This window comes from Crassostrea angulata, chromosome 2 (genome assembly GCF_025612915.1).
Source record: "Crassostrea angulata isolate pt1a10 chromosome 2, ASM2561291v2, whole genome shotgun sequence".
Taxonomy (NCBI): Eukaryota; Metazoa; Mollusca; class Bivalvia; order Ostreida; family Ostreidae; genus Magallana; species Magallana angulata.
In genome coordinates this window covers 66,477,645-66,503,009 of record NC_069112.1, presented here as the reverse complement: position 1 = coordinate 66,503,009, position 25,365 = coordinate 66,477,645, and the positions used below count along the sequence as shown (strand labels likewise).

Here is a 25,365-nt window from a genome sequence, read left to right as displayed (position 1 = left end):
ATTCTTTGTCGACATATCAACTATTTTCGTCCACGATCGCTTCTCCTTGGATGGTTATGTCCAGTTGCATATTGCAACGATCACAAATGAAATCTAGTTTTATTACGAATTTTTCAGCACAGTGAATGATATCACAAGCTATCGCATGTATTTTCCTTTTGTTTTCAATTCATCGGGTTCATATTTTAACTCACTATTTGTGTTTAATCGCACAAACGGTTTCTACATAATATAAAATCAAACTAGTTAATAAATGATAATAAACTTTTTCAACGATAATAAATTAGAATAAATTATATCGTATCTTTTCATAAATATAATATGTTTTAAGACTAGGAGATAATTTGAGAACTATTACTCTCAACTGTGTATATTCAAAGTCAATTTCCTGAAGAGGTAGTAGGTCTTCTCCAGTGTCTATGTTCTCATGTTGAATTCTAAAATTGATAGCAAAATTGTGTGCATTGAAATGGCAAACTTATTCTTTGCAACTGATAAAAAAAATTTGACATCAATATCATGATGGGAATTTACCTTGTTTTCCTTATACGCTGATACTGAAAATTTGTTTTGTTCTAATTTCTATTATTAATTCCTTTCAATGCCGTTATACATGTACAGTACTACATAGTGCTGTAAAACTATTAACCCGGTGAAGTCAATATTTAACTCTCGCAAACTAATTAGCTCTGTCTGGCTTTTTTCTTTAAAACTGCCTCAGTTTATTTCTCTTCAAATTTCTTTTTTCTCGGTTCATCCTATGGATATTTCTTTTCAGTTGGATTTCCTTGTTCTTGTTTCTTCTTAGTTGCTTCCTTTGACTTCATGCTCTTTATCTTGAGGTATGCTGTAATATAAATAGAAAATTTACAATATTGCTCAGAGCTAAAATCATTATGTACAACAGATTTTGAGAACTATTACTCACAACTGTGAATATTAAAAGTCAATGTCCTTAAAAGGTAGTAGGTATTATCCAGTTTCTATGTTCTCATTTTGAATCTTGACGATATCGACTTTGCAACACGCTATCCTGAAGCAGTGGCATTGTCTGGCAGAGAGACTGAGCGAGTAGCAGAAGCTCTATTTGACGTATTCAATCGTGTTGAAGTACCAAGAGAAACCTTAACAGACCAGGCAACACAGTTTACATCAGATGTAATGAAAGAAGTCAGCAGGCTACTGCCATGGAAACAAATTACGACAAATCCCTACCACCCTATGTGTAATGGTCTGGTGGAAAAATTCAACGGCACTCTTAAACGAATGATGGCAGGTGCCAATGAAAAGACAAAGTAAACAGCTCACGGCATTTACAACACAAGTCGGTTTATTCCAGTTTACAACCATGCCGTTTGGGTCGGTAAATGCCCCAGCAACATTCAGCAGACTTATGAGAAAGCTACTTCAAGACATGGATGTCGTAGACAACTTCATTGATGATATTATGGTGTTCACCGACACTTGTACGAATAAAATCCAAAAAGAGAACAGAATTACAAAATGCATTTTGAAGAAAAAAAATTAGAAGTCAATCCTATCCTATCCTATCTGGTTTATCCAAAAATGAGATTCAAAAGAATAAAACGACATGTTCACAGAATTTCCTCTTTGGAGAATAATAATACATATATATTGCTTATAATATACAAAAAAAAATAAAAGATAATCAAATGCCTCTTTTTCAAACAATTTAAGTCGAGTTCGGGCTGAAAAAAATTATTAAATCTAAACTCCGCACGCTTCTATTTTAAAGATGGCGCCGATGAGACAGGACGTAAAGGCGATTGCAGTGAAATTCAAACAAGAAGGACGCTCTATCGCGGAAATCCAGAAACTTCTCAGGACACATCATGGATGAAAAGTATCAATACAAGGACTCTATAAATTTTTGCAGCATGGGAGTATAAAAGGAGGAATTCGATGCAAAACCGTGGGAAAATTCGACATCTGCATCGGCGCTGTATTCATATGTCAATGTGTGAAAGCAATGAACTGACTACTTCCGAAATAAAGATGAAATTAAGGAATGTGTTTGGTTTAGATGTGTCCTTGTCGACAATCAACACCGTGTTGCGCATGTACTTTTCCCCGAGTGATTTGTGAAGTTGCCCTTTCAGCCTCCGGGTGCACACATCTCCTTTTTCATTGACTTCAATTTGTTTATTCCAAGTGCTTGGGTACCACATCTAATCTCAGGTCAAGGTAGAGGTCGTCGGTAAAAGATTCCAGTGTTGCCAAATGCTGTTAGGTACAGGTCGAATATAGTATATAAGCTTCTTTCACCTGTAATTAAACATTATAAATTGGGGAAAAGATAATTGATACCATAAAAAATACACAAACCATGCGCTGATCTAGAGATTTAGAGGGGGATGTAAGTAGTATAGGGAATAGCATTTCGTGCTGATCCTGAATGATCCTGAGCCGTTTAAAGATCCTGATCATACAGGTGATTTAAAGGGCTAGCATGAGAAGATCTGAAATAATCAGGATCCTGACTGCGATTTGTTCAAGGGGCGAACAGGTGAATCGGTCGGGTCCGAACAGGTGCGTGAAAGTCATTTACCAATTATGGGGAGAAGTTATTTGATTAAGAAATCGACATGCATCAATTATAATTAACTGTGTAAATGAGTTAAAACTAGTTCTGACATATTAAAGGCGTAATTAACTAACAACATATCGTTACTGATTAAGGGGGAGAACCATTTAAAAGGACGACAGTTTTAAGGTACGATTATTCTATGTTAAGAGACTACATCAAAATGTTGTCTACAGCTTTTTTATTCCACGCAGAGGAAGAAATTATGAAGATGTCCTTGAGAGCCCTAAATACTGTGGAGTCCGTTAAATATATACCATACTTTGTCTCGGGATTTTGCTTCCACCACTTTTTGCTTGATATTTCGATAATAATAAATACCTTTATGCTCAAACAAAGTTAATCAACTAATATGAGAGATGTCCATATTATCTGTTTTAAACGCCCCTCTACCGCTGCAGGTTTCAATACACAGACTACTGAGATTTTGAATTGCATCAGCCATAAATAAGCCCGGATGATAATGTTAAATTGCACGAGGTGTCTCTAGTACTTCCGACTGGAGAACAGATGTAAACATTTCCCATTATAAATATTTGTAAGAAATTTGCTTTCGTTCCTGTAAACTTTTATGAGTGAAAAAAATAATTTGTCAATGAAGTTGTCTTGGATATTTTCCATTTCATCGATCGATTTCAACTGTACTTCTTTCACAGGTATGTTTATTTTTAATAAAAATCATCAAAAAGCGATGTTAGCAATAACTTTGGACAGATTGGCTTTGTTACTTTATCGAATCCATTTTGCTAAAAATAGGATGTACACTTTGCTCATATAAAGTAGATTCAACATATACCGGTTATACCGAATTTAAACATTTCCATTAGCTTGTCATTGTAATAAGATTTTTTAAATTATCATAGAGTAAGGCAGTTTCCCAGCGTTTCCAGACAAGTGGATAAATGACTTAGAATATTTTCCTGCTACGAAGGACAACACCACTTACTTAAAGGACCAGCTTTGTACTTTTGATTTGAATGGTTGACGGGAAGAATAGAAACATTCGTTGAGAATATGAAGGTATCATTAACTGTATATTTTTTTCTTTTCCAAACAGTTTTCTTTGCTGTGTGGAGCGGACCTAAAAGTAGAGGTGTTTGTTTCTAAAAAGAACCGTAGCATGTAAATCATAGAAACGAACAGGAAACACAACCTGATTTCACATTTAAGATGTTTACATTGATAAACCCCATAAAAAGAAATCTAAAGGGTTGAGATAAGGTGAATGTGGTGGCCATTCAAACCTAGATATTATGCAATTATACAAAAGTTGTAGTCGCAAACATACCTGTAACAATGTAGTTGCACAGAAGAACAGTAATGAGGATATGCAGACAATGTTCCACAAATACGAAGTTACACCATTTGCATGGCAGCACTAAACATACACTATATGTAATTTCGGATCCAGATAAGGAAAATCAAACATTTCCGGAAAATACTTAAACGTAATTAACATATAAAGGGGAACTAACTATGATTAATAGCACACTTGTGCACACACACACACATATATATATAGGGGGGGTTATAGTGTTCATGCATTGACTGTTTAAAATCTTCTTCTCTATTCTCACACATCTATATGAACAGGCACGTAGCATCAAGGGGGGCCGGCCCCCCCCCCCCCGCCCCCCCCCCCCCCCCCACTTTTTCTCGCAGCAACTAATTTTTTAGAATATACATATAAAAAATTGAAGTATCATGGAGTTTGCCCCCCCACTTTTTTTGGTATGAAAAGAAGGAAAGTAGGATTGAAATTGAAGTTATATATTACGCCAGCGTAATTGGGGCGAAATTAAGAAATGTTGTCAGGACATGTTTTCTTAAACTCGCTTCCACGTTGACATTTAGGTATACAACTTTCACATACATACATACTATGAAACAGAGATAATTCTAGAGTCTACTCGGTGAATTGCTGAATTTCGTGTGCATAATCTTCTATAATAGCTTTAAATTTGGTCAGTTTTAATATCTTACTTTTAATTTTTTTACCATAAGCAAAAACTCCCAATTTTAAGTTTCGACGATAGTTTTGACCGCTGTAATGTGCCCCGCCATCATTTTCAAAATGGAGTCTAAATATGGTGAAATTCGTAACACAGCCGAGATAGATGAGGTACGAATATGCGGAGGTGTGCCGAATGACATAATTTTAAAATAAATTTTGGGAAAGCCGTTCGTAAACTCCTAATTTAGTTTTACATTTTTAACGTAATTATTAAATGTTTATGTATCTTCTTCTTCTTTTTCAGAATACTTGATAGGGGTCTTCAAAGAGCGTGAACACGTTTACAAAGAAAGAGTTGTATTAAAATAATTTAATATTCGACTGAAAAACATTGAATGCCATCAAAACTTGCTATTTAGGTCGCATTATAACGTAACCTTGTTTACAGTCTGATTAAAATCAAACCTTCCACTAGCTCCTTTATTTTGATGGTCGCGTGGAAGGTCTGAAGAAGCTGCATAAGGGTTCACATGCGAGTGACCTTAGGCTGTCAATTTTTTAAACCAATCAGGTATGCGTTTTCAAGATCCTGAAAATGAAGCGCCCTCTAAATATATTCACGATGCTTGAACATCATGGGTTATCTGCGCTTGTCGGAAGTTATCGGTTTTGTCGGGGTTCTTCGATAAAGCGAGCGTAAACTGGTTAGACTGGTTCACTGTCAATGATTATGGTGGGTAGCGAAAATGTTTTCAACCGATTTCACTGAGATATGTTATTAGCAACTGCATTTGAAGCGAGAATGGCGTCCACCGATATCCCCAACCCTTTGACACCAAGACGGGTGTACTATAATTCGAATATATGCACATTATGTGGATTTTCATTTATACAGACAGAAATAAGCGCCACGGGGAAAATGGAAGTGAAAAAGAATCTAAATAAGAAATTAAAACTTAACAAAGATCGCATAGAAAATATAAGACAAGTTGTGTATTGCTTTGAAACTGAAGTAACTTCTAGCAATAATGGTGTGTGCATTAAATGCTACAGAACTATAGAAAAGGTTATTCAAATGCAAAGTGACATGGTAAAAATCAAGTCCGATATAAATTCAGCCAGAAATGCTGTTTGTGAAAATTATAAATTGACATGCAGTATATCGGCAGAAAAAAGAAAAACAGAGAAGAGACTTCTTTATTCTCCATCATTGACGAAGCCTATGAAACATCAGAAACTATTTTCATCAGAAGTCTCTGTTGTGCATTTAGTTAATCTTCCAACTTTCCACGACATAATAGCCAAGAGTTCTTCTCCAGCACCACCAAATATGCCATTGGAAAAAACTGCTAGAAGATCCCTGGGTTTTTCTGAGACCAGTACAGCCAAACTTGGCAAAGAAACACCTCAAACACAAGGTTCTGATCTTGTAGGTGAAGTGAAGGTATGCTTATGATGAATTCATTGTCATTATGTTTAATTGTTATGATGTTATGAAATTTTGAGAATGTTAAACAAGGAGTGTTTTTTAGTTGTAAGTCCAGACCATAGATTGCTGTTATCCCTCCAAGCTTGCCTAAAAAAATATTCACATTTTTGACCCAAGCACAAATATCTCATTTATATTTCAAGATAGTAAACATGTATTTTGTTTATCCTGCAATATTATGTCCCAATTTACGACACAAACAAGTTATTTCTGATAAATTTTGGTACATATCTGGCATTAGCTGCAGTTGAAACCAAAAGGCTATGGCATAATTAAAGCAAAAAAGAAGTCACATTGAATTTGAACGTCGGATAAAATCCACAAGGCTATATTGGAGCATATACCAAATATAGCTTTTTTTAAGTATTTTAAAAAATGTTATGAACAAAAGTATAATTGTTGTAAATGAATGATTGAGGAAAACTGGTTTCTGTTTTTTATGCAAAATATACTACCTTGTTCAAACATTCTCATGAAATTGTTGAGTTAATATTTTTCTGTTCATACTAACAAAATAAGTATAACAGGATTGTATGGGATTTAATCTAATTCTGTGAATGAAAAGTTAGATGTAGTGGAGCAGATTATATACAATTATAATAACAATCTTTGAAACCTCACTCAGTGAATTTTACTGTAGAACAAAAATCTTCATAATAATTACTTTTTAAATAATTCATCAAAATGAAGAATAAATTCTACATGATCATATTGATTTCCTTAATAATTCAATCTTGTTCAGATAAATTAGGCATATAGAATGTTGGTATATATTAACAATGTTTTGTTGTTCTGTTACATTTAAAGTTGATTTTTATTTATTTCCACGTTTGTTTCTTTTTCTTACAGGACTTAAGTTTTTAGTTGATGTCTTTAATGATGCAGGTAATTGTTTAAAGTATTTTCACACTAACTTTTTACCAACTTTTGATTTAACACAAATAAAATGATCTGGAAAAAGAAATTTCATGTGTAATGTTTTCTGTGATTTGTACAACAAAGAGATTTTTAATCAGAAATTTATGACTATCAGATTATATGAACTATAAGCTTACAATGAAATGTACTAATAGCTTACAATGAGATGTACTGATATGTTAAATTTCCATGGGCTTTATTCCAATTTGAAAACACTGTGACATATATATGTAATACATGTATTGATCTTGTTAAATAAATGTTATATTTTCTGTTTTGAATAGCTATCCGTGTACTACAGTCATGGTGAAAGATCTGTATTTATTTCAAATGAATCTCACAAGAAAATTTGCCGTGTATTGTGTCGAGGACAAAATGTTGACAAGTGCATTCTAGACATTTTAAGCAATTCTGTTCCTGAGCTGGTTTCCTCTGCAGCCTCAAAGATTGTATCTAAAGAGTGCCAAAGACTTTGTAAGCGTGGATCGGGATCAATTTTACAGACAAAATCATATGACTCCATATTCAGGTTCACATGGGATGAGCTTAACAAAGAAATACAAATTAGAGCTCCAAACATGCTCCAGATAGTTTCATCTATTATCAGCGATACAGTCATTCCTCCTACAGAAAAGAAGTATGTGCACTTAATGAATACTGTTGCAACTGCTCTCCATGGCCGAAGTGACCAGATGTCATGCTTACAATATCAGGTCGGATTCATCTTGACTCACGGAGCTTGTAAACAAAGAGTAAGATTCGTTTAAAATATTTTACAAATTACATGTAATTTTCAGCTTTTTTCAAAACTGTCATTGTATTTTGGGGTACAGGGTGTTCTTAGATTTTGTGCTTTGATGTTATTGTGCATTTTGTTTCTGAAAATGAAACTGAATTATAGAAACAAATGTCAAGTTAAATGAATCTCCTTCAATTATTGTAACAAAATTGGAATTTATTAATAAGTAAATTGGGAAAATTTGGTTTATTTTTGAAATGGGGGTCCGTTTCTTAGACACAAACCAGGGAGATTGAGCTCTCTTTTGGCCTATCTGTCCCTCTGTCAGTGGATTCAGCAGGGTTCTTCAGTTAGTAGACCAAATGCTGTCTGATCATTATCTTTAATGTAAGAATGGGAATACATCATAATGTTATGATATCCTATTGAAAGTAAATGACTTCTATTGATTTTGAGGTCACAATATGAAGGGTCAAATTATTGTCCAGTGCCCTTTGCTTGACAAACATCAAACCTGATACACTGGCACCCACTTAGCAGTTGATGACCTAATAAATACATGTATTGATTTTGAGAGATTACAAAAAATCAAGAGTCAACTACTGGTACTCTGGATTTAAAAAGATGCTGTATATGTAACATGTTTGTAAAACATTTCTTATTTGAAATATTTAAACCTAAATAACATTTTGTTTATATTTACAGGATATTGACAGATTGGCTAAACTTGGATTGTGTACGACTTCAAAGTCCATTTCTAAGAAACTTTCATCATGGGAAGCGTTTCTAGATTCAGAAATACTTGATATCAAGAAGAATTGGAGTGAAGGCGGAGAATTGAAATACCAATTGATAGGTGATAATTGGGACAAGAATATTATCCCCACATACCGCACCTCCCAAAGCAAAACTATTTCATTACATCTCTTCAATGTGATAGCGGTTGTAGATAGGGTGATTCCAAGCACTTCATTGGAGGCTGATGAGGTGGCCCAGATGTCTGCAGTCAACTTTATTCCATCTTTAGATGATCAGGCTTTGCTCTTGGAAGAATTGACATTCCTAATGGCCACATCAGTAATTCAAAACTTGGACCAAATGCATGACATCTTTGAGCATATCTATCCAAAGCATTTGAAACATAGATACAGTGACTTTTCTGGCATTAAAACAAAGCAGGTGTGTCTTAAAATCTTTACCATTTTTATTTGCTTACTTGAACAGAAAGCTTAATCAAATTTAAATCACATGTGACTGTCACTAATATTCTGTTTACAAACTTGTCAGATTTTTATTTGTTTCTACAACTACTGTGTCAACTTTAATAATTCTATTTTGGCACAAATATTCTTGATTGGGGTTTCAAGTTTATTGCAGACACCATGCCCTATTACATGAACATGAATTTTAAGAAGCGATTGCAAATTAGCGAAAATATGGTGGGGTCATACAAATTTACATACTATTTACTTTTAGATCTTGAAAAGCTTAAAGTTTCCCTCTTGTCCAGTTCTCATTTTATTTTTATGAAGATATATCATAAGGTTTCTTATATTGCAGTACTCCATAGGATTGTTCGACTGCAACGAGAATAAGACTCAAGATGTTATCCAGTTATTGAAAGGCTTGACCGAGAAATATGTTCCCATGAAAGATGGAGAAATAGCAGAGGAAGTGTTTTTTGGAGGTTTGTTCAACTTTTTAGCAATTTTTTTTTATATATAATAATATACAACATCAATTAGTTTATATCTAATTCATGTACATGTGCCACTATGTATACCCAATAAATAATCCACAGATGTAATTGTGAAATTAATTATTTTAATGCATATTCTCATTCTTTTAGGAGATAGATTAACTGATGAGCGCATTCAAGGCGCACAGAATGCCATGTCAAATGCCGGGTCTGCAAAAGAAAGTCTCAAAGGATTCATTTCCAAAATAGAAGACTGGCACAGAATGATGAACTTTTTAGAGGTAGGTAACATATAATACATCATGGACTACAATTCTAATTTTAGGTGTTAATTACATCTATGTTTTACTTTGAAATGTGTATTATATATATATATATATATATATATATATATATATATATATATATATATATATATATATATATATATATATATATTGTTTTTCAGGCCATAGCAAAGCTAACCTATAGTACAGCATCACAAACGGACAGAGGAACATTGTATTATTTTCGGAATTTATTGAATGCTAGGAACGTGAAACATGATGTGAAAAACTCATTCCGAGCATATAAAATGCTTTACTATTCAGTATTTGATGCCATATGCTGCACCATGTTTTTGAAAGAATTTGGCAAGAGTGAATTTGATTCACAAATTGATTTACCAGAAGGGTTTCAAGATGAAAGTGACGACAAGAAAATAACGTGGATGAACGACTTGTGCCAAACGATAGTGAAAAAATGGTTTTTTGACAACAAAGATGACATATTTGAAGAGTTAAGAGCGATTTTGGAAGACCCTAATCACCCTGAGAACTATTGGTTAGATACTGATGAAGATGGTCATTTCAAATGTCACTTTTGTGACAAATCGTATGCATCTGTGGGAAGCTTGAAAGCTCATGAGACTATCAAACACCAGCATGTTGTCCCCACCCAAAAAAAAAGTCTTCACCAGCACCATGTAAAGATACAGATGAATTATTTAACTACATTGTATTAGTGTTTAAACTTACAGCTTTACTAAAGAATCTTGATACAGCAATTGACATGGGAGATGGAGCAAGATCTGTGCGATCAGCTAAATATGAAATGCCGATATTTAATAAAACAAACAAACTGAAATATGTTATTGGATGTGTACAATTGGTCGACATGAGTGAAAATCCCCATACTCTTACCAGTCAACAGAGGGAGCGCTTTATTGCCAACCGAACAATTAACCTGCAGGGAGGAAAAAACAACAATATCGCTTTGGACGAATATATTGAAATGATCAATCGTGACAGTAAGAACATTGTTTCAGGCCATCAAACCAAAGAGAACATTATTGAACGTTCCAAGCAATTTCCACATTTAATCAACTACGTTAAAAACTTCGATGTGATTTCTGAAATAAAAGGCCGAAAAGGGTTCCACAAACTTCCAAATTATAAAGTGGATGTTTCAAAGATAGCAAAAGAACTCTTGGAAATTAGATGTTTAGAATATCAGCCAAAGAGACAATTGCATTGTCGAGACCTTTCTGTGGACAAGGACCCGTACTCTAATTCGATCAAAGGATTGCCAATCATGATTCACAGACACAAACCGTCAACTCCATTTAGTCGTTTGCGCAATAGAAAGTACTAACTGCTTCCTTTTTAGGAAAATGCAACATTCCTTGATAATATATCAATTTTCTAATCTGTGATTTAATGTCCTTTCATCTGCACTTGCAAACAGTAATTGATTTATATTTCGAGACCAGATTTCAAGTTGGAATAAATTTTTGAACTTCTTCATAAACATGGGCTCAAACTTTACTTGAATATACAGTGTATAACGGTATTCTTTAAATATTAATTACAGGAATGGAAATGCATTCAATAATATTTCATTCTATATGCTCGGATATTTGTTTATATTTATTTTAATGTTTAAATACCATTCAAACGTATACAGTAAAGCATAATCAAAACAAAGCTATTTTCATTCCTATATTGCAAACTTGACATATAGAAGAAAACAAGCAAAATTGTCCAACCTTGGCACTTCATTGTAAATGTGTTTGTGAATGGAACAGTTCTTATCAGTCCTATTAAAATCAAACCTTTTATAATGTTGAATTAATGAGAAAATAAACAGATATGTTTTTTATTCATTAACAGTAAAAACTTTTCAATCAGACTATATAAGTTACTGTTCTTTCAAAGGAATTTTAAAGAAGTCCATATTATAAAAAAAAAAAACCTGATAGATTCCTGTATCTTGTATTATCAGTTTCATTTAAAGTCTTTTTTGGGGAGTTGATTTTAATCAGCTCTCCTATGCAGTTACTCCGGCAAACCGGAAGTGAAACAGTGTTTCCACTTAAGCACAAATCATAACCGCTGGCAAGACTTAGTACTTTAAAATAATTGATAAAATTAGTTAAATACCTTGAAAATAGTCAGATTTTAAAAGGTACGAACAATTCAGGTGATTTTGTAGTAGTATGATTCAGAATACAAGACTATATTGAACTCTGGCATAGGAATTATTCCTACGCCAGAGTTCATTTTAGTCTCGTTCAACCAGACGCTCGGCTCACTGCTTGTCGGAGATTTGTCCGTAAATCTCTGACAAGCAGAGAGACTCTCTGCTTGTCGGATATTTATGGAGACAGCCGAGCGTCTGGTTAAACAAGACAAGAGTTTATTATTGCTAGGATCCTTAAATAATCAAGAATTATTTCAATTACTGATACACGAGTACATAGCTTGAAAAAATTAATTTTATCTACACATATGAACACACACAACATGATTCATATGGGGTATTTTTGTTGGAAAAACCCTGAAATTCATGCCGGTATTAGAAAAATATGTGCGTAATTCTAATGGTGCCAAGAAACTACTTGCCATTCGAAATTACATATCATTGATTTTAAATCAAATAGTAATCCATAAAATCAACTCCCATCCGTACTTACGTACTTTGATTTTTTACTGTCACTGTATACAATGTTCAATTAATTTGGAGTTGTAAGAAAGAAATGAACATTAAAAATTGTAATTCTTTAATCAATAAATAAGATTTCAAAAACAGCTGCTGTCTTATAAACATTTTTAACTATCAGACAAACTAAAATCCATGTCTAGTTCATCAACATTCCAATCATAATCAATAGTATCATCACTGTCACTTGAGCAATTCAAACATTCATTATTAAACAATTTTTCAATATCTTACACAGAACAATGATTGCATTTGCACAATTCAGCACATAAATCACAGCATGTATGACATGTTTCGTCAGTAAATTTAAGTAAGTCAGTGTCGGATATGAAATTTTTCAACAATTCTTTTCGGCGGCAATTTTGACAAGAAATAAAAGATTTCACTTCTTTGTCTACATTTCGCAAATGGTGGGAATTGTAAATAATTAAAGCAACCGATGGTAAACCATCCCTTCCAACTCTGCCAACTGCTTGCACGAGATCTACAACTGATCGTGGAGGTCCATACAGAACTACTGAATTGCAATTCAGAACATCTACTCCCATTCCAAGAGCTGAAGTAGCAATCACTATTCGTACACAACTGTCTTTATTTCGTAATGCTGACACTATTTTCTCTTGTTTGTCCTCAGGAGTCTCTGAATGAAACATTTCAACTAGATTTGTACAGTTCTCAAGTTCTTTAACAACATGATTGTATAACTTAGAAACGTCTGATATGGAGTTGCAGTAAACAAGAGTTCTTGGAAATGATTCCCCAAGTAAACCAAGTGCATCTACTAGCCAGTAAATTGCAGTTTCAATTTCACTACTCACTTTCTTCACTACCAATTTGATATTTGGCTTATTTGGGGAAATAGAGATCTGGGTAGTATCATTTTCTCTTAATCCCATGACTTTCATGACACGTTTTTTTATCTTGTTGGTGCATGTAGCACTGAGGGCCAGAACTGGTGCCGATGGAAACAGGGATCTCAGTTCTCCTACATGACGGAACCACTTCCTAAAAACAAGATATTCATCGGAGTCGTCGTTCCCTCCCCTAAAAAAAAAATAGAACAAATCTTACTTAAAGAAACTATGATCCTTACCAGTCCTGTCTGTGTGACAAAGTCTCCCTCTATTATTGATAATGAATAGAAACTGTTAATATAGGAGGGGTAAGGTTTAAGGATAAGGTTTTTCACAATATATTAAATACATGTACTTTTAAGAAGGGTTTTCCACTCTTCTTTCATCTATTTACATTTTTAATAAATTGAAAACTGTTTCATTCACTGAAAGTAGACTTTCCTAGTAATTTGTGTATTCTTTCATATTTTTGCACAATTTTAATTTTTTACAATAATAAGATTGTTGGCAAATAATAATAAGGTTTCTTTATAAACACCAGCCATATTTATGGCTTTTTGTCTAGTATCAAACTGCTTTTTTTGAGAATAAATGATAAATCTATAAATACTTATTGGAAGAAACAACACAAGTAAAAATAAAAAGTAAAGGTAATTTAAATTCATATGATAAGTATTTGATTGCAAATTACCTAATATGAGTGTGGTAGAACTAGGCGAAACATCAGGTGGTGTTGAACCAGTAGAGGAGGGGTGGGTAGAATTACCTATTCTACCTGTAGACCTCGCCCCCGCCTCTACTGGTGTCGTGGCCTCCTCCTCCCGGCCTGGGTAGCGGTGGCGGCCCCCGGTGGTCTCCACACCGGCCTCCTCCTGTGGGCTGGAACTCCCTGGGGTGGTGGTGGTGGGCGTACCACTACTGGGTGTGGGGGTCCTCTGGAGGCCGGTGTGGAAGTGGCGGCCCCCGGTGGCCGCCACGCTCGTCGCTGAGGCCTCGCTGGTGGCTGGGGCCTCGCTGGTGGCTGGGGCCTCGCTCCTCTCTGAGGGCTCACTGGCATTCTGAATGGGGAGGGCGGTGGAGACAGGCTCACCGGAGGGGACGGGGTCCTCGGAGGGAGATGAACTACGATCATCCCCTCCGGTGGCGCTGGTCTCACTGGCTGTCGCCTCATAGGTCGCACGATGGCTATTTGACGGTTCTTCAAAACAAAAAAAATATATACATATTAAATATGCATTGCTTTAATATTTTTGCTCTTTTAAGTGAAATTGTTTTTTAATCATAAAAAATCTAAATATTCTGACATAGTGTGTGAAAATCATGGTGTGAATGTTTTTTATCGAAATTTGGCCCCCACGTGCGTAATCATGTTACCAAAAAAATCGATGATGAAATTCGAATGGTAAATCGAGTTGAGAAAAAATATGTAGGTATTTTTTATGACAAAACACAAGGTATTCTCTTCTTTATCTGTTAACTTTCTTCAGTCTATTCCTTTTCCCCACCCTTCAATGATGCAATGCATCAACTATAAAAAATGTGACCTCGTGTTCCGTAAATTAAATCGCGGGGTATGACAATTTGACAGGTAACCGTCGTCTGCAATCCGATCTTTTAATGGGAAAATAAATGGGTCGTGAGTTAAGTACATTAAACACCTTTCACAATCTAACAAGTATTTTCATTCCATCAAGCCCCCCATATTAAAATATAAAATTCTAAGTGTCGGGATGACAATCCACATGTCATATACCTACCATTTTGCTTCGAAGAATGCGCGCTCAATAAAGTTCAATAGTTGAAGAGGGATGACGTAAAACCCGACATTTTTCCGAAATAGTCTTCTCACCCCATAATTATTTTTTTTACTTATAAAATAGCATAGGTTTTTTTTGATTTTATACTTAATTTTAACATTTCTTTTATTTCAGATTTTTATTTGAGTCTTTTTGTAAACAGTTACAAATTCATAATCCTCACCCCCCCCCCCCTTTTTTTTGTAACTATTTTTTTTACATAAAAAATATGATGTCTTTGAATAAATATTGTCAAAAACATACCTTGACATGGCATCCTTGTAAAGACTGTGGAGCTCTGCTGATGGACAATTATTTTCTCTGAAGCAAATATTCTGTGGGTAGCGCGGCCAATGTCCACAATCTTGTTGTCTGCCACCCCGCACAGAGAAATACAGGAACATGGATCCCTCTTCAAGGCGCAATCAAACCCGCGAGCGGTTTCCCGACAACAACGGTTCACATTATTACATTGTTGGACCGACAGTCCAATAATTCCGAACAGGAGAAAAACAGCAAATTGCATTTTTACAATTCAACACGTAATAAAAGATACTCGGTGTGAAATGAAGTCAAAGTGCGGTACTGATAAAATTTTTACCTTTACTTATATAGTTTAATTGTGACCCTCATAACATTAGCGGGTCAAAAACGATAATGGAGAATCGGGTGTAGCAATTGATCCTATAATTGAAGAACCCCCAAAGTTTCAAAACTTGAAGAGAGCTGACCTATACATGATGACATAAAATGTGCCCTTTTTTTAGCAACAGTTCCTTGTATTAAGTGAAGTGTAGTAAATCTGTGTTAAAATAAATTGAACTAGCACAATTATTTGTCAACCGAAATCACTAATACAAAAATATTGAATAAAAGTAGAAATTAACTTGACCCATTAGGTCAAAAAAGTTTCTAATCGAGCTGGTTTTATTGTAAATGCAATTACTTTTATTAGGTCAAACCTTTCCAAAAGAAGTGAAAAAATACAAAGTCAGCAGCTTTGTGTCCTTTTACCAGAGTCAAAGCATATCACATCCATGGGTTGATTCATTCTTACAATTAATTGCAAAAAAGGGGGGGGTGAGGGGTGATTTGCACTTCTCATTCAATAATGTCATCCTATTTAAAAAGTATTTTACTTATTCAGCATTTTCTTAAATATACGCAAAAAAATTTAAACTAATGTTACAAAACCCATTACCAATGTATCAAGTATTGTATTCAATTTTTGAAAACTATGCGCTTCTCTTTCAATTTTTGAAATCGATGTCATCTTAACAAAAAAAAATTTTTCTCGTCACGTTACACATCATTATAAGTACAATCTTATCAAACTTTGAAAGGGTTACGGTATCAATTTTATCTACACCCGTAGGATAATATACATATCATTAACCTGTTTCAATACACTGTACCAGCTGCAAAGAACTCATTTTCTGCATCCAATCAGAAAAAGTAAAATAGTTTTTGGAGGGAAATTTAACATTTACAATGTATAACAAGACAGCGCTAATATCCAATCAGATAATCTTACGCTGTACTAATTGCAAAAAATTTGTTTTTTGTATCCAATGAGTAGGAGTAAAATAGGTTTTGGAGGGAAATTCAACATTCACAATATATAACAAAACCAAACCAATATCCAATCAGAAAAAACTTAAACAGTACTAAAAATTGGAGGGAAAATACATCTCTTTTTTATAAAAATCAAATTAAATTTTAAGAAAATCACCTTGCAATCTTAAACCCAATAGGACAAGTTCATTTTTTTCTGACCAGATCTGAACAATTCAATTCACCCTCCAAAAAAAAAATGGAAGTAATTATTATGTAAGTAGTTTTTTTTTAAATCTATGCAGATTTTATTTTATTTATTTTTGTCTTTATTCATCCTTTTAAATTTTTAATATTCATTTCTTCATTTTTTTTTAGAAATGACTTGACAGCTAATAACAGCATTACCATACAGTTTACAGAAAATACCATGCATTTCACATTCAGGTATGCATTTTATTTAAAACAAATGAAAAAAAGGATAATTTAATATAGAAAAAAATATTTAAAAAAACTTTTTATATAAAACAATTTTTTTTCTACCGAATGTTTTTCTTTGTTTAATTTTCACTTATTTTAAGCACAAAATATAAACTTATGTAACATTGACCCTCCTCTTTTTTATATAATTACAGTAACTCCAATCTCCCCTTAAAATCAACCAAAGAAGTAGGTACTTCTTGTGAAGGCCTACGGCAATTCAGAAATAAAGAAACACAACATCAAGAAACAGAAGAAAAAGAAGAAGAAGAAGAAGAGCAAACGGCAGAACAAATGGAAATTGACATTGACAGTGTTATATTGGAGAGGATGATTCATAGACAAGAAGAGTTAAAAGAAGAGAAAGAAGAAATTGAAAGACGCTTAACAGACTTACAATCGAGAGTTGATAACATTGAACAAGAACTTGAGGATATCATGTATTTAATGGATTAGCGGGAAATTTTCGCAGTGCTTGTATAGTTTGTAGAGTTACCTCTCTTTTCTCATCATTAAGTAATTTATCATGATTTAAAAACTTACCTTTTCCACTGATGTCTAGATGTGAAATGAAAAATACCTATATCTCAAAAAAGAATTTTGTCTTATATATATATATGTCTGTATTTATCATTTCTAAAAATATTCTTTGTAAAAAATACGTATAAGGGCATTATTATTTCATCACGTTTATGCAATACCATTCACTTATTTTTTTTTAGACATTATAACAAATGATAGCAATTATGTTCTATATATAAAACCTATTCTTATAAAAATTATGTTTTTTTTAAAAAAAAATGTTATATAAAAAATATTGAACATAATTTTAATTTGTTTTCTTCTTAAAAAGCATATAATTTCCGTTATTTTTTTTTCAATTTTCTTGCTTCCTACAGTTATTTATCACAAACTTAACTGATTAAGCATATGAAAAAATTAACTGTAGGTTGTCAAGAAAAAATCTTTCATTATACAGTACATTCGGTGGGAAAAAAAAACCTTTTCACCTACTGTACTCGAATAATACTTTTCCTCTAATGCACACGTTTCATTGTATTAGATACATCTTTTCGAAAAATTTGGTGGCCGTTAAAACGACCGTTGAAATATTTGAGTTTCAAAGAAGCTACTGTTCTTTTCTCTTGTCTTCTTCTTCCTTCTTCTCCTTTACTTCTTCTTTCTCTTCTACTTCTTCTTCTTCTTCTGCTACTTCTTCTTTTTCTTCTTCTTCTTCTTCTTTTCTTCTTTTTCTTCTTTTTGGTCTTGTAGATTTTGTAAGTACTGTTCGTACTTATAATCAAACATATACACTAGTCTGCCATCAATGTCTCTTAACCTCCCAGAAGGATAGGGATCCATTGCTATTTCCCAATCCCAGTCTTCATGCTCAGGGATTGGTAAAGCAGTATCCAGCCCGTTTGGTGTTAAGGGCATTTTGAAAAATGATAAAAAATTGTTTTTTCATGTAATTTTTTTTATTAAAATATCTCTCTCTGTGCACAGGTAAGTACACCTTATTTTCACTGTTTGCTCAAAATAGGTCATCCAAATCGATCTATTTTTTCTAAATAAAATTCACGTATTGCTTAATATCATCTATTTTACGTTATCGATACTACAGCGCATGCTCTCAAACCATAGAATCATCTTATGGTTTCGTCATAACCTAAAACCTCCTACTTTTTTTACACATGCTCACTAAATCTGTATATTCAACCTCCCTTTCTAAAAGCAACCAATGAGAACACGACCTCTATAAATTTACTGTTCTAAAAAGTCCCCCTCTATAGGGCCTCAATAGTAACTACGTCATCACCTCTATATCCAGTCCACCAATGAGAACACGACCTCTATATTGCTACCTTTTCTAAAAATACCCTCTAGGTGACCCTAATAATTACGTCATCGCCTATACCTCCACCTCTATATCACTATATATGCTGCTAATAAATATTGACAAATTTTTAACTTTTTTAATATTTAGTTTTTAAGATCTGTGTACAAACATAGAATTGTGAGCATATCTCTGTATCTTGCTTATAATTCGAAGCTTAACACTCAAATATGGTTAGTAAATAGAAATTGTAAACAATTAAACACAAGAAACATGCACAATAACAAATAAAGAACACAATTTATTTTTTCGAAATTAATCATATATACATGTATATACCTACATATTTCTGTCAGCGAACTCAAACTCTATTTAAACTGAATAAACTCGAGAAAATGCCGAGTATCTCAACAAAACCTATTGCATTAATCTACCATTACGCAAAAGATAATGCCGAATGACCGATAGAATGAATTGTATTTCAGTACTTTTTTGATACATCAGATTTTGCTTAATTTGCGCAGGTAAACAGTTAACTGTTTGATTTACCGAAGTCTCTGTTTGATTTGATACGTAAAAATCACGAAATACAGACGATAGTTCCCAGGTTACAAAGCATAAATAATGAAAACGAAACGAAAATCAGAACAAGCTAACACCAACGTCATGTGTGAAAACGCAATGAAATATTTAGGCTCAATTTACTTCACAAAATCGGCACCAATATATTTTACATGTTTCAAAAAAAAATTCCCTTCATACGCGAACTGTTGCATAACAAGCAAATTCATCATAGTCAGATCGACCCTTTTTCGTGTAATGTCATGGCTGCTTTAAACAAAGAACCTCGTTTTAGAAGTATGGAATACGAGTCTAGGTAAAATGGGCATGCAAACCCGGGCCGTGGCAAAATAAAAGCCGGGGCAGATCGGCAATCGTCAATTTCAATTACGCATTATTTTGCAGCAATATTTACAGCGAATACAAATATACTGGTCCATCAAATATCCAGAAATTTTAATCAGATTGGCAGATTAATAACTGCCAATCTTTTGTTTTGCCAAGGCCAAGTCTTGCCTACCCATTTTACCGGATGCCGAAGCTGAAACACGCCTTTCCTTTATTATTATTTTCATAATAACTCAGGTTTGAAACAGTATTAGCCCTTAATTTTTGCAATTTATATTTTCCTTCCCATAAGGATGATTTATGCTAAACTACGTTGAATTGGACTCAGTAGTTCTTGAGAAGACGGTTTTTTTTATGCACCCCTCTTTTTCTACAGTTTCAAGGTTTTCTCCGCTTTGAATACAGATTGGACCTTTATTTCTGCAATTTATATTTGCCCTCCCATAAGGATGCTTTGTGCCAAATTTGGTTGAAATTGGATAAGCGGTTTTAGAGAAGAAGTTCAAAATGTAAAAAGTTTACAGACGGACGGACGGACGGACAGACAGACGGACGACGGACAAAATGTGATCAGAATAGCTCACTTGAGCTTTCAGCTAAAAAAAAAACATAAATAGGGCGAAGCGATGAATAGGGCGAGGTCCACGTGCCATGAAAAAAAGTATCGACCTGATTTCCGAAAAATACAAAGTTTGCATCTTACATTATGCACATGAATTACGTGCCCAAGATTTGTTTTAAACCTTCATTTGAATATGCATGCACTTGTCATGCTTCTAAGTAATGTTTTCATCATTTACACAAGCATTGCAACACAAGTTTGCTCTCATATCAGCCTTTTACGTTGTGTAGACACAGTTATCCAAGGTATTCCTTAATTACGAACAAGGACAACATTTCGCGCAATAAATGTTGCACAATTGCCACAACAATTATGTGTGTCTGTGTTTTTGTTTGTTTGGTTTTTTTTAAATTCAAATGTATAGAGAAAACTTGTTTTAGTTCAATTATACATTTATACAAAAACAACGCAGATTTGAATTTTTTATTTATTTTTTATCACAAAGTTGAATTAACACAACAAATTTAAGAATGAAGCAATTATAATACATTAAATCATATGCAGTCATTTGTTAAAAACTTTAATTTATCGTCTTATTAAAAACACACACACTCAACAATGTTCAACACGTCAGATCACAGGTGCTTGTGGACTGGACCGTGCACTACCCCCCCCCCCCCTTTTTCAATTTTTTTTTCAATTTTTTTTTAATTTCTTTTATTAATTATCATTAACAACCCCTTATATATGTCTCCAGCCGAAAAATAAAAGAAATATCACGACTTGGTAGCATTTTATAATCACACTCGTTTCCCCTATATATATAAAGAGAGAAGGTAAGCAACTCCCGTTTGTTTACATTGAGGTACCACCTGGGAAATTCAAACGATTACTATATCAAAAATCGCTATACCTTTGGTGTCATCTATTTTTCTCACTTCCACACATATCCTTCTATCTGAAAACTTATATAAATTAGCACGCTGAACCGTAATCTATCCAATTAATAATCATTTGTCACTCGCGACCACGATAATTTGAAACGTTCCAAGTAGAAGCTACGGAAGTTAGCTGCAAAGCGACATCTATGCTAAGAACGATAACTCGTCTCGTGTTCCGAATGTCATTGACTTAATGGTAACGCACGAGAGGCCCGAAAAAAAGTTCGGGAAAAGTTTTAGATTAAATGCAAAATTTCAGCATTTGAATATCTGCCGTCTTCTATGCCAGCCCACCTATGAAGTGTCTGGGCTTTCAAATCCTGGTAATGTGTTGCTGCAATGCCTGTAGAGCAAACTATTGATACCTTCTTTTTTTTTAGTATACCTAATGTGTTTTGCAATTTTTTTGTTATGTATGTTTTGCCTGTCCCAGCTTGGCCAGTGATGACCAAGTTATGGCCATTAATTACTGCTTGAAAGGTAAACAATTGATCTACATCCATTTTCTTAAATATTGCGCTAAAACTTTTCCCGAACTTTTTTTGGCCTCTCGTGCGTTACCGTTAAGTCAATGACATTCGGAACACGAGACGAGTTATCGTTCTTAGCATAGATGTCGCTTTGCAGCTAACTTCCGTAGCTTCTAATTGGAACGTTTCAAATTATCGTGGTCGCGAGTGACAAATGTTTATTAATTGGATAGATTACGGTTCAGCGTGCTAATTTATATGTGTCTTCAAGTAGAAGGATATGTGTGGAAGTGAGAAAAATAGAAGACACCAAAGGTATAGCGATTTTTGATATAGTAATCGTTTGAATTTCCCAGGTGGTACCTTAATGTAAACAAACGGGAGTTGCTTACCTTCTCTCTTTATATATAAAGGGGAAACGAGTGTGATTATAAAATGCTACCAAGTCGTGATATTTCTTTTATTTTTCGACTGGAGACATATATAAGGGGTTGTTAATGATAATTAATAAAAGAAATAAAAAAAAATTTTGAAAAAAAAATATAAAAAAAGGGGGGGGGGGGTAGTGCACGGTCCAGTCCACAAGCACCTGTGGTCAGATGAGTTTATAATGCCGTTGTGGGGATTCCATTTCCTTTATGAAACTCGCAAGTACGTACATTTCTATTCATGCTAAAGTCGAAAGGAAACAAACAAACGCCGGACTCGATAAAAGTATCTCTTCATTCCCGATGCACTATCTAATCCGACCGTTCCCAAATGCACTAAATCGCCATGGAAATCCCGTGGATACTTAATGTCTTTGAAGACCACGGATTGATGACCAAGTTGACTCTTCAGGAGGGTGTTGATTTTTTTTCTTTTCTTATCGAATATGACCTTGGTCAAATCCTTGTCAGGAGATCGGCTAAAATCACCTCTTGTCAGAAGCTCATAATTACGATCTATTATTTAAATAACTCATTAATTACAGGTTTTTATCGTAGTGAAATTATATATTTCCATTGCGATTAAATTTTCGCTTTGATACTGTTTAATGAAAACATATTCAGTGTTTTAAGAAGCTAAAACTGTGTTTAATTATTAATAATAAATATTAACAGTCAGATGTAATAAAAGAGTCAATTTATTTAATACAAAAACTCAGTATTGTACAAAGCAGAGTGAAACTACGGTACCAAGGATTGTAAAGTTTCTATTGACCAAATAATGTATTTCTTCTCATATTTCTTGTAAACATCGGGCGGATATTTAAATAAAAAACGACAAGAAATATAATTTAGAAATTTAGAAAAATTTGAAACATAAACTCAGTTTATTTCATTGTCGCTGGGAATATATACACATCGGGCTCGGTATATTCATAATTTCGAATCAGGAACTTTTAATTCTGACTGAGTTACATGTAGCAATTCGATTAAACGTTTACTATGCGACCCCCTAATGTCATGAATAAAGAAACCGTACAACGGTTTACCTCTTCAAGCTTTATTATGCCGTATATCTACAAGAAAAGCTTTAATATGGTATGCATGACGAGCATAATTTTCCGGTATATCAAATTCAAATTCATTTGGTTCTGCTTATCTACATGCTACAAAGCTGCAAAGAAAACGTCGGTGATATTGCAAACTCATTTATGGCCAAATACTGTATTTAAGCAAACAATACCAGAGTTTATGTGTTAAAAAAAGAATTAGTTACAAAATACAAATTAAGGTCTTTTGACTATTGTTAGCACTTAGTGTATTCACAAACAATGATATACCACAGATTGTGTTAGATAAATGTTCTATCGTTAAAATTGCGATGTCCTACAGAGACATCTAAAAACAAAGACACCTCGGTCCATGGAAGTTGAACCTCAACCGTGACAGGTCGGCCCAAATTTATTGACACATCCTCCCATGTATTAGACATTTCGCCCAAATGAAAATTTCCTGTTAATACATTTATTCATGTGTATATAATATATAATGTAGTCTTAAGCATTTTTTTTAGTTCAAATACACCATTTGTAGCTTTCAAGATAGCCGGTCCATCCATAATAACTATCATATTTCATATCTAATAGATTGCAAAATTGATGAATAAAATCTCAGTGTGATTTTGAGGTGTTTATGAATTGATAAAATTTCACCTTTGAATTTTGTTGGTAATTTCAGCGTTCATGATCATTGGAAGGGAATGTATATACATCAGTGATTATCGCCTCATAATTAAGCCTGCTCGTAATTAAATCCTTATTGTCACCAGTGACACTAGTTTGAGAGTTTGTTTGTTTAACTATTGAGTACTTGATTATTGATTTTTCATAATTTACTTTCTTGTTCCTTTAATTTAACATCAAGAACTTAATTGTCTTCCATTTTTCCATTAATTCAGTTTTTATATACTGATTTATTTTAGTTGCAAAAAAAGTGATTTGACTGAAATTTTATTTTCGGAAAAATATTAAACTCAAGGCTTTGTTAAGTCGTATCAAGAATCATTCGGATTATAAGGTTTAAGGTTCTTCAAATGGTTGTTTAAAAGTTTCAAACATAAAATGATTTACAATCTAATTGACGGTAATATTTTTTAGGAACGGTTAATGTCTTAGGATATGATCATCTTTTCTTATTTATAATTCATTACCTTTCAAAAGATACGCTCTCTACCACTCCTTCGAAGTCCTGAACTTCGAGGGCTTCTTCAATGATCTAAAGGAAGTAAATCATGTTGAATATTATTAAAAATATCATGTTGAAATAAAATGATTAAAAAATATTAATGAGTTTTCATGGGAGAAATAATGAATAAGATGTTAGATATATACATTTGTTTAAATATACAGATTAATGTATTATAAACCTACCAAACATAATGACAAATCAAAGAGAAATCTTATAATCTCAAAGAATGCTATAAATACTGCATGTAAACAGTTGAAACAAATACTAAGGGTTTATTCATTAGCGTGCCAGCTAGTTTTCAATAAATACTATTTAAGTTGTCTTCGATTTTATTTTCGACTGATTTTTTTTAGACACAGAATTCTTAGATAATGAATTGTGAATCAAAAAGGTCATGTATATTTAGAATTAACTTTCCTGATTAAATATTAACTGTTTATAACAGTAGTAACATTCAAAATTTGAATTACTTCAAAGGTGGTGTCCGGTGTGGAATTGTAACAGCGTTGATGGTTAAATTCGTGTGTGGGGACGATGCATTTTATTGTGTAGAGTTTCTGAGGCTAAAATTGATGGCCTTGTCTCCCCATAACGTTAAGACACACGTCCGTTTCTCATAGGAGAGACGGAGCTCTCTCCGCTGAGCCCCGTAGGATGTTGTTGACGCCTCTCCCACCTGAGGATGCACAAAGGTTTACGTTTAATAATGAAATGCAATATTATAAGTCTTATAAACAGCAAAAAAAAATGTAATGCAATTACAGTCGTTATGGCAACTGGAGAGAGTGCTATTCGTATCCCATTTGATATCGAGGCGGTGTCCTCCATGCTCAGCATGGGTGGGTTTGTAAAGCTATTGCGGAGGGCCTCCTCTGCCTCAGAGAGAGAAAAGTTTGTGTCCATA

At 33.7% G+C, this 25,365-nt stretch overlaps 2 protein-coding genes and 2 pseudogenes across 2 annotated transcripts; 2 read left to right on the top strand and 2 right to left on the bottom strand.

The window, feature by feature from the left end:
* Positions 1-6,876: 6,876 nt before the first annotated feature.
* LOC128172640 (uncharacterized) lies at positions 6,877-11,855 on the top strand. The gene is made up of 6 exons (XM_052838416.1): positions 6,877-6,933; positions 7,251-7,718; positions 8,411-8,884; positions 9,266-9,392; positions 9,555-9,685; positions 9,853-11,855. The coding sequence occupies exons 1-6, from the start codon at positions 6,916-6,918 to the stop codon at positions 10,405-10,407; spliced, it is 1,773 nt and encodes a 590-aa protein (XP_052694376.1). The 5' UTR covers positions 6,877-6,915; the 3' UTR covers positions 10,408-11,855.
* A 117-nt stretch (positions 11,856-11,972) lies between these two features.
* On the bottom strand, positions 11,973-15,559 carry LOC128174748 (uncharacterized; annotated as a pseudogene).
* A 1,297-nt stretch (positions 15,560-16,856) lies between these two features.
* Positions 16,857-17,529, top strand: LOC128172786 (uncharacterized). Its single transcript, XM_052838533.1, has 2 exons — positions 16,857-17,034; positions 17,223-17,529. Exons 1-2 carry the CDS (start codon positions 17,018-17,020, stop codon positions 17,521-17,523), a joined length of 318 nt encoding a protein of 105 aa, XP_052694493.1. The 5' UTR covers positions 16,857-17,017; the 3' UTR covers positions 17,524-17,529.
* Positions 17,530-24,419: 6,890 nt separating this feature from the next.
* Positions 24,420-25,298, bottom strand: LOC128174747 (uncharacterized; annotated as a pseudogene).
* Between the last annotated feature and the right edge of the window lie 67 nt (positions 25,299-25,365).

Coding starts and splice junctions, on each gene's coding strand:
- LOC128172640 (XM_052838416.1), top strand. Junction 7,719..8,410: donor ACGGAGCTTGTAAACAAAGA/GTAAGATTCGTT, acceptor TTATATTTACAG/GATATTGACAGATTGGCTAA. Junction 9,393..9,554: donor AGAGGAAGTGTTTTTTGGAG/GTTTGTTCAACT, acceptor TCATTCTTTTAG/GAGATAGATTAACTGATGAG.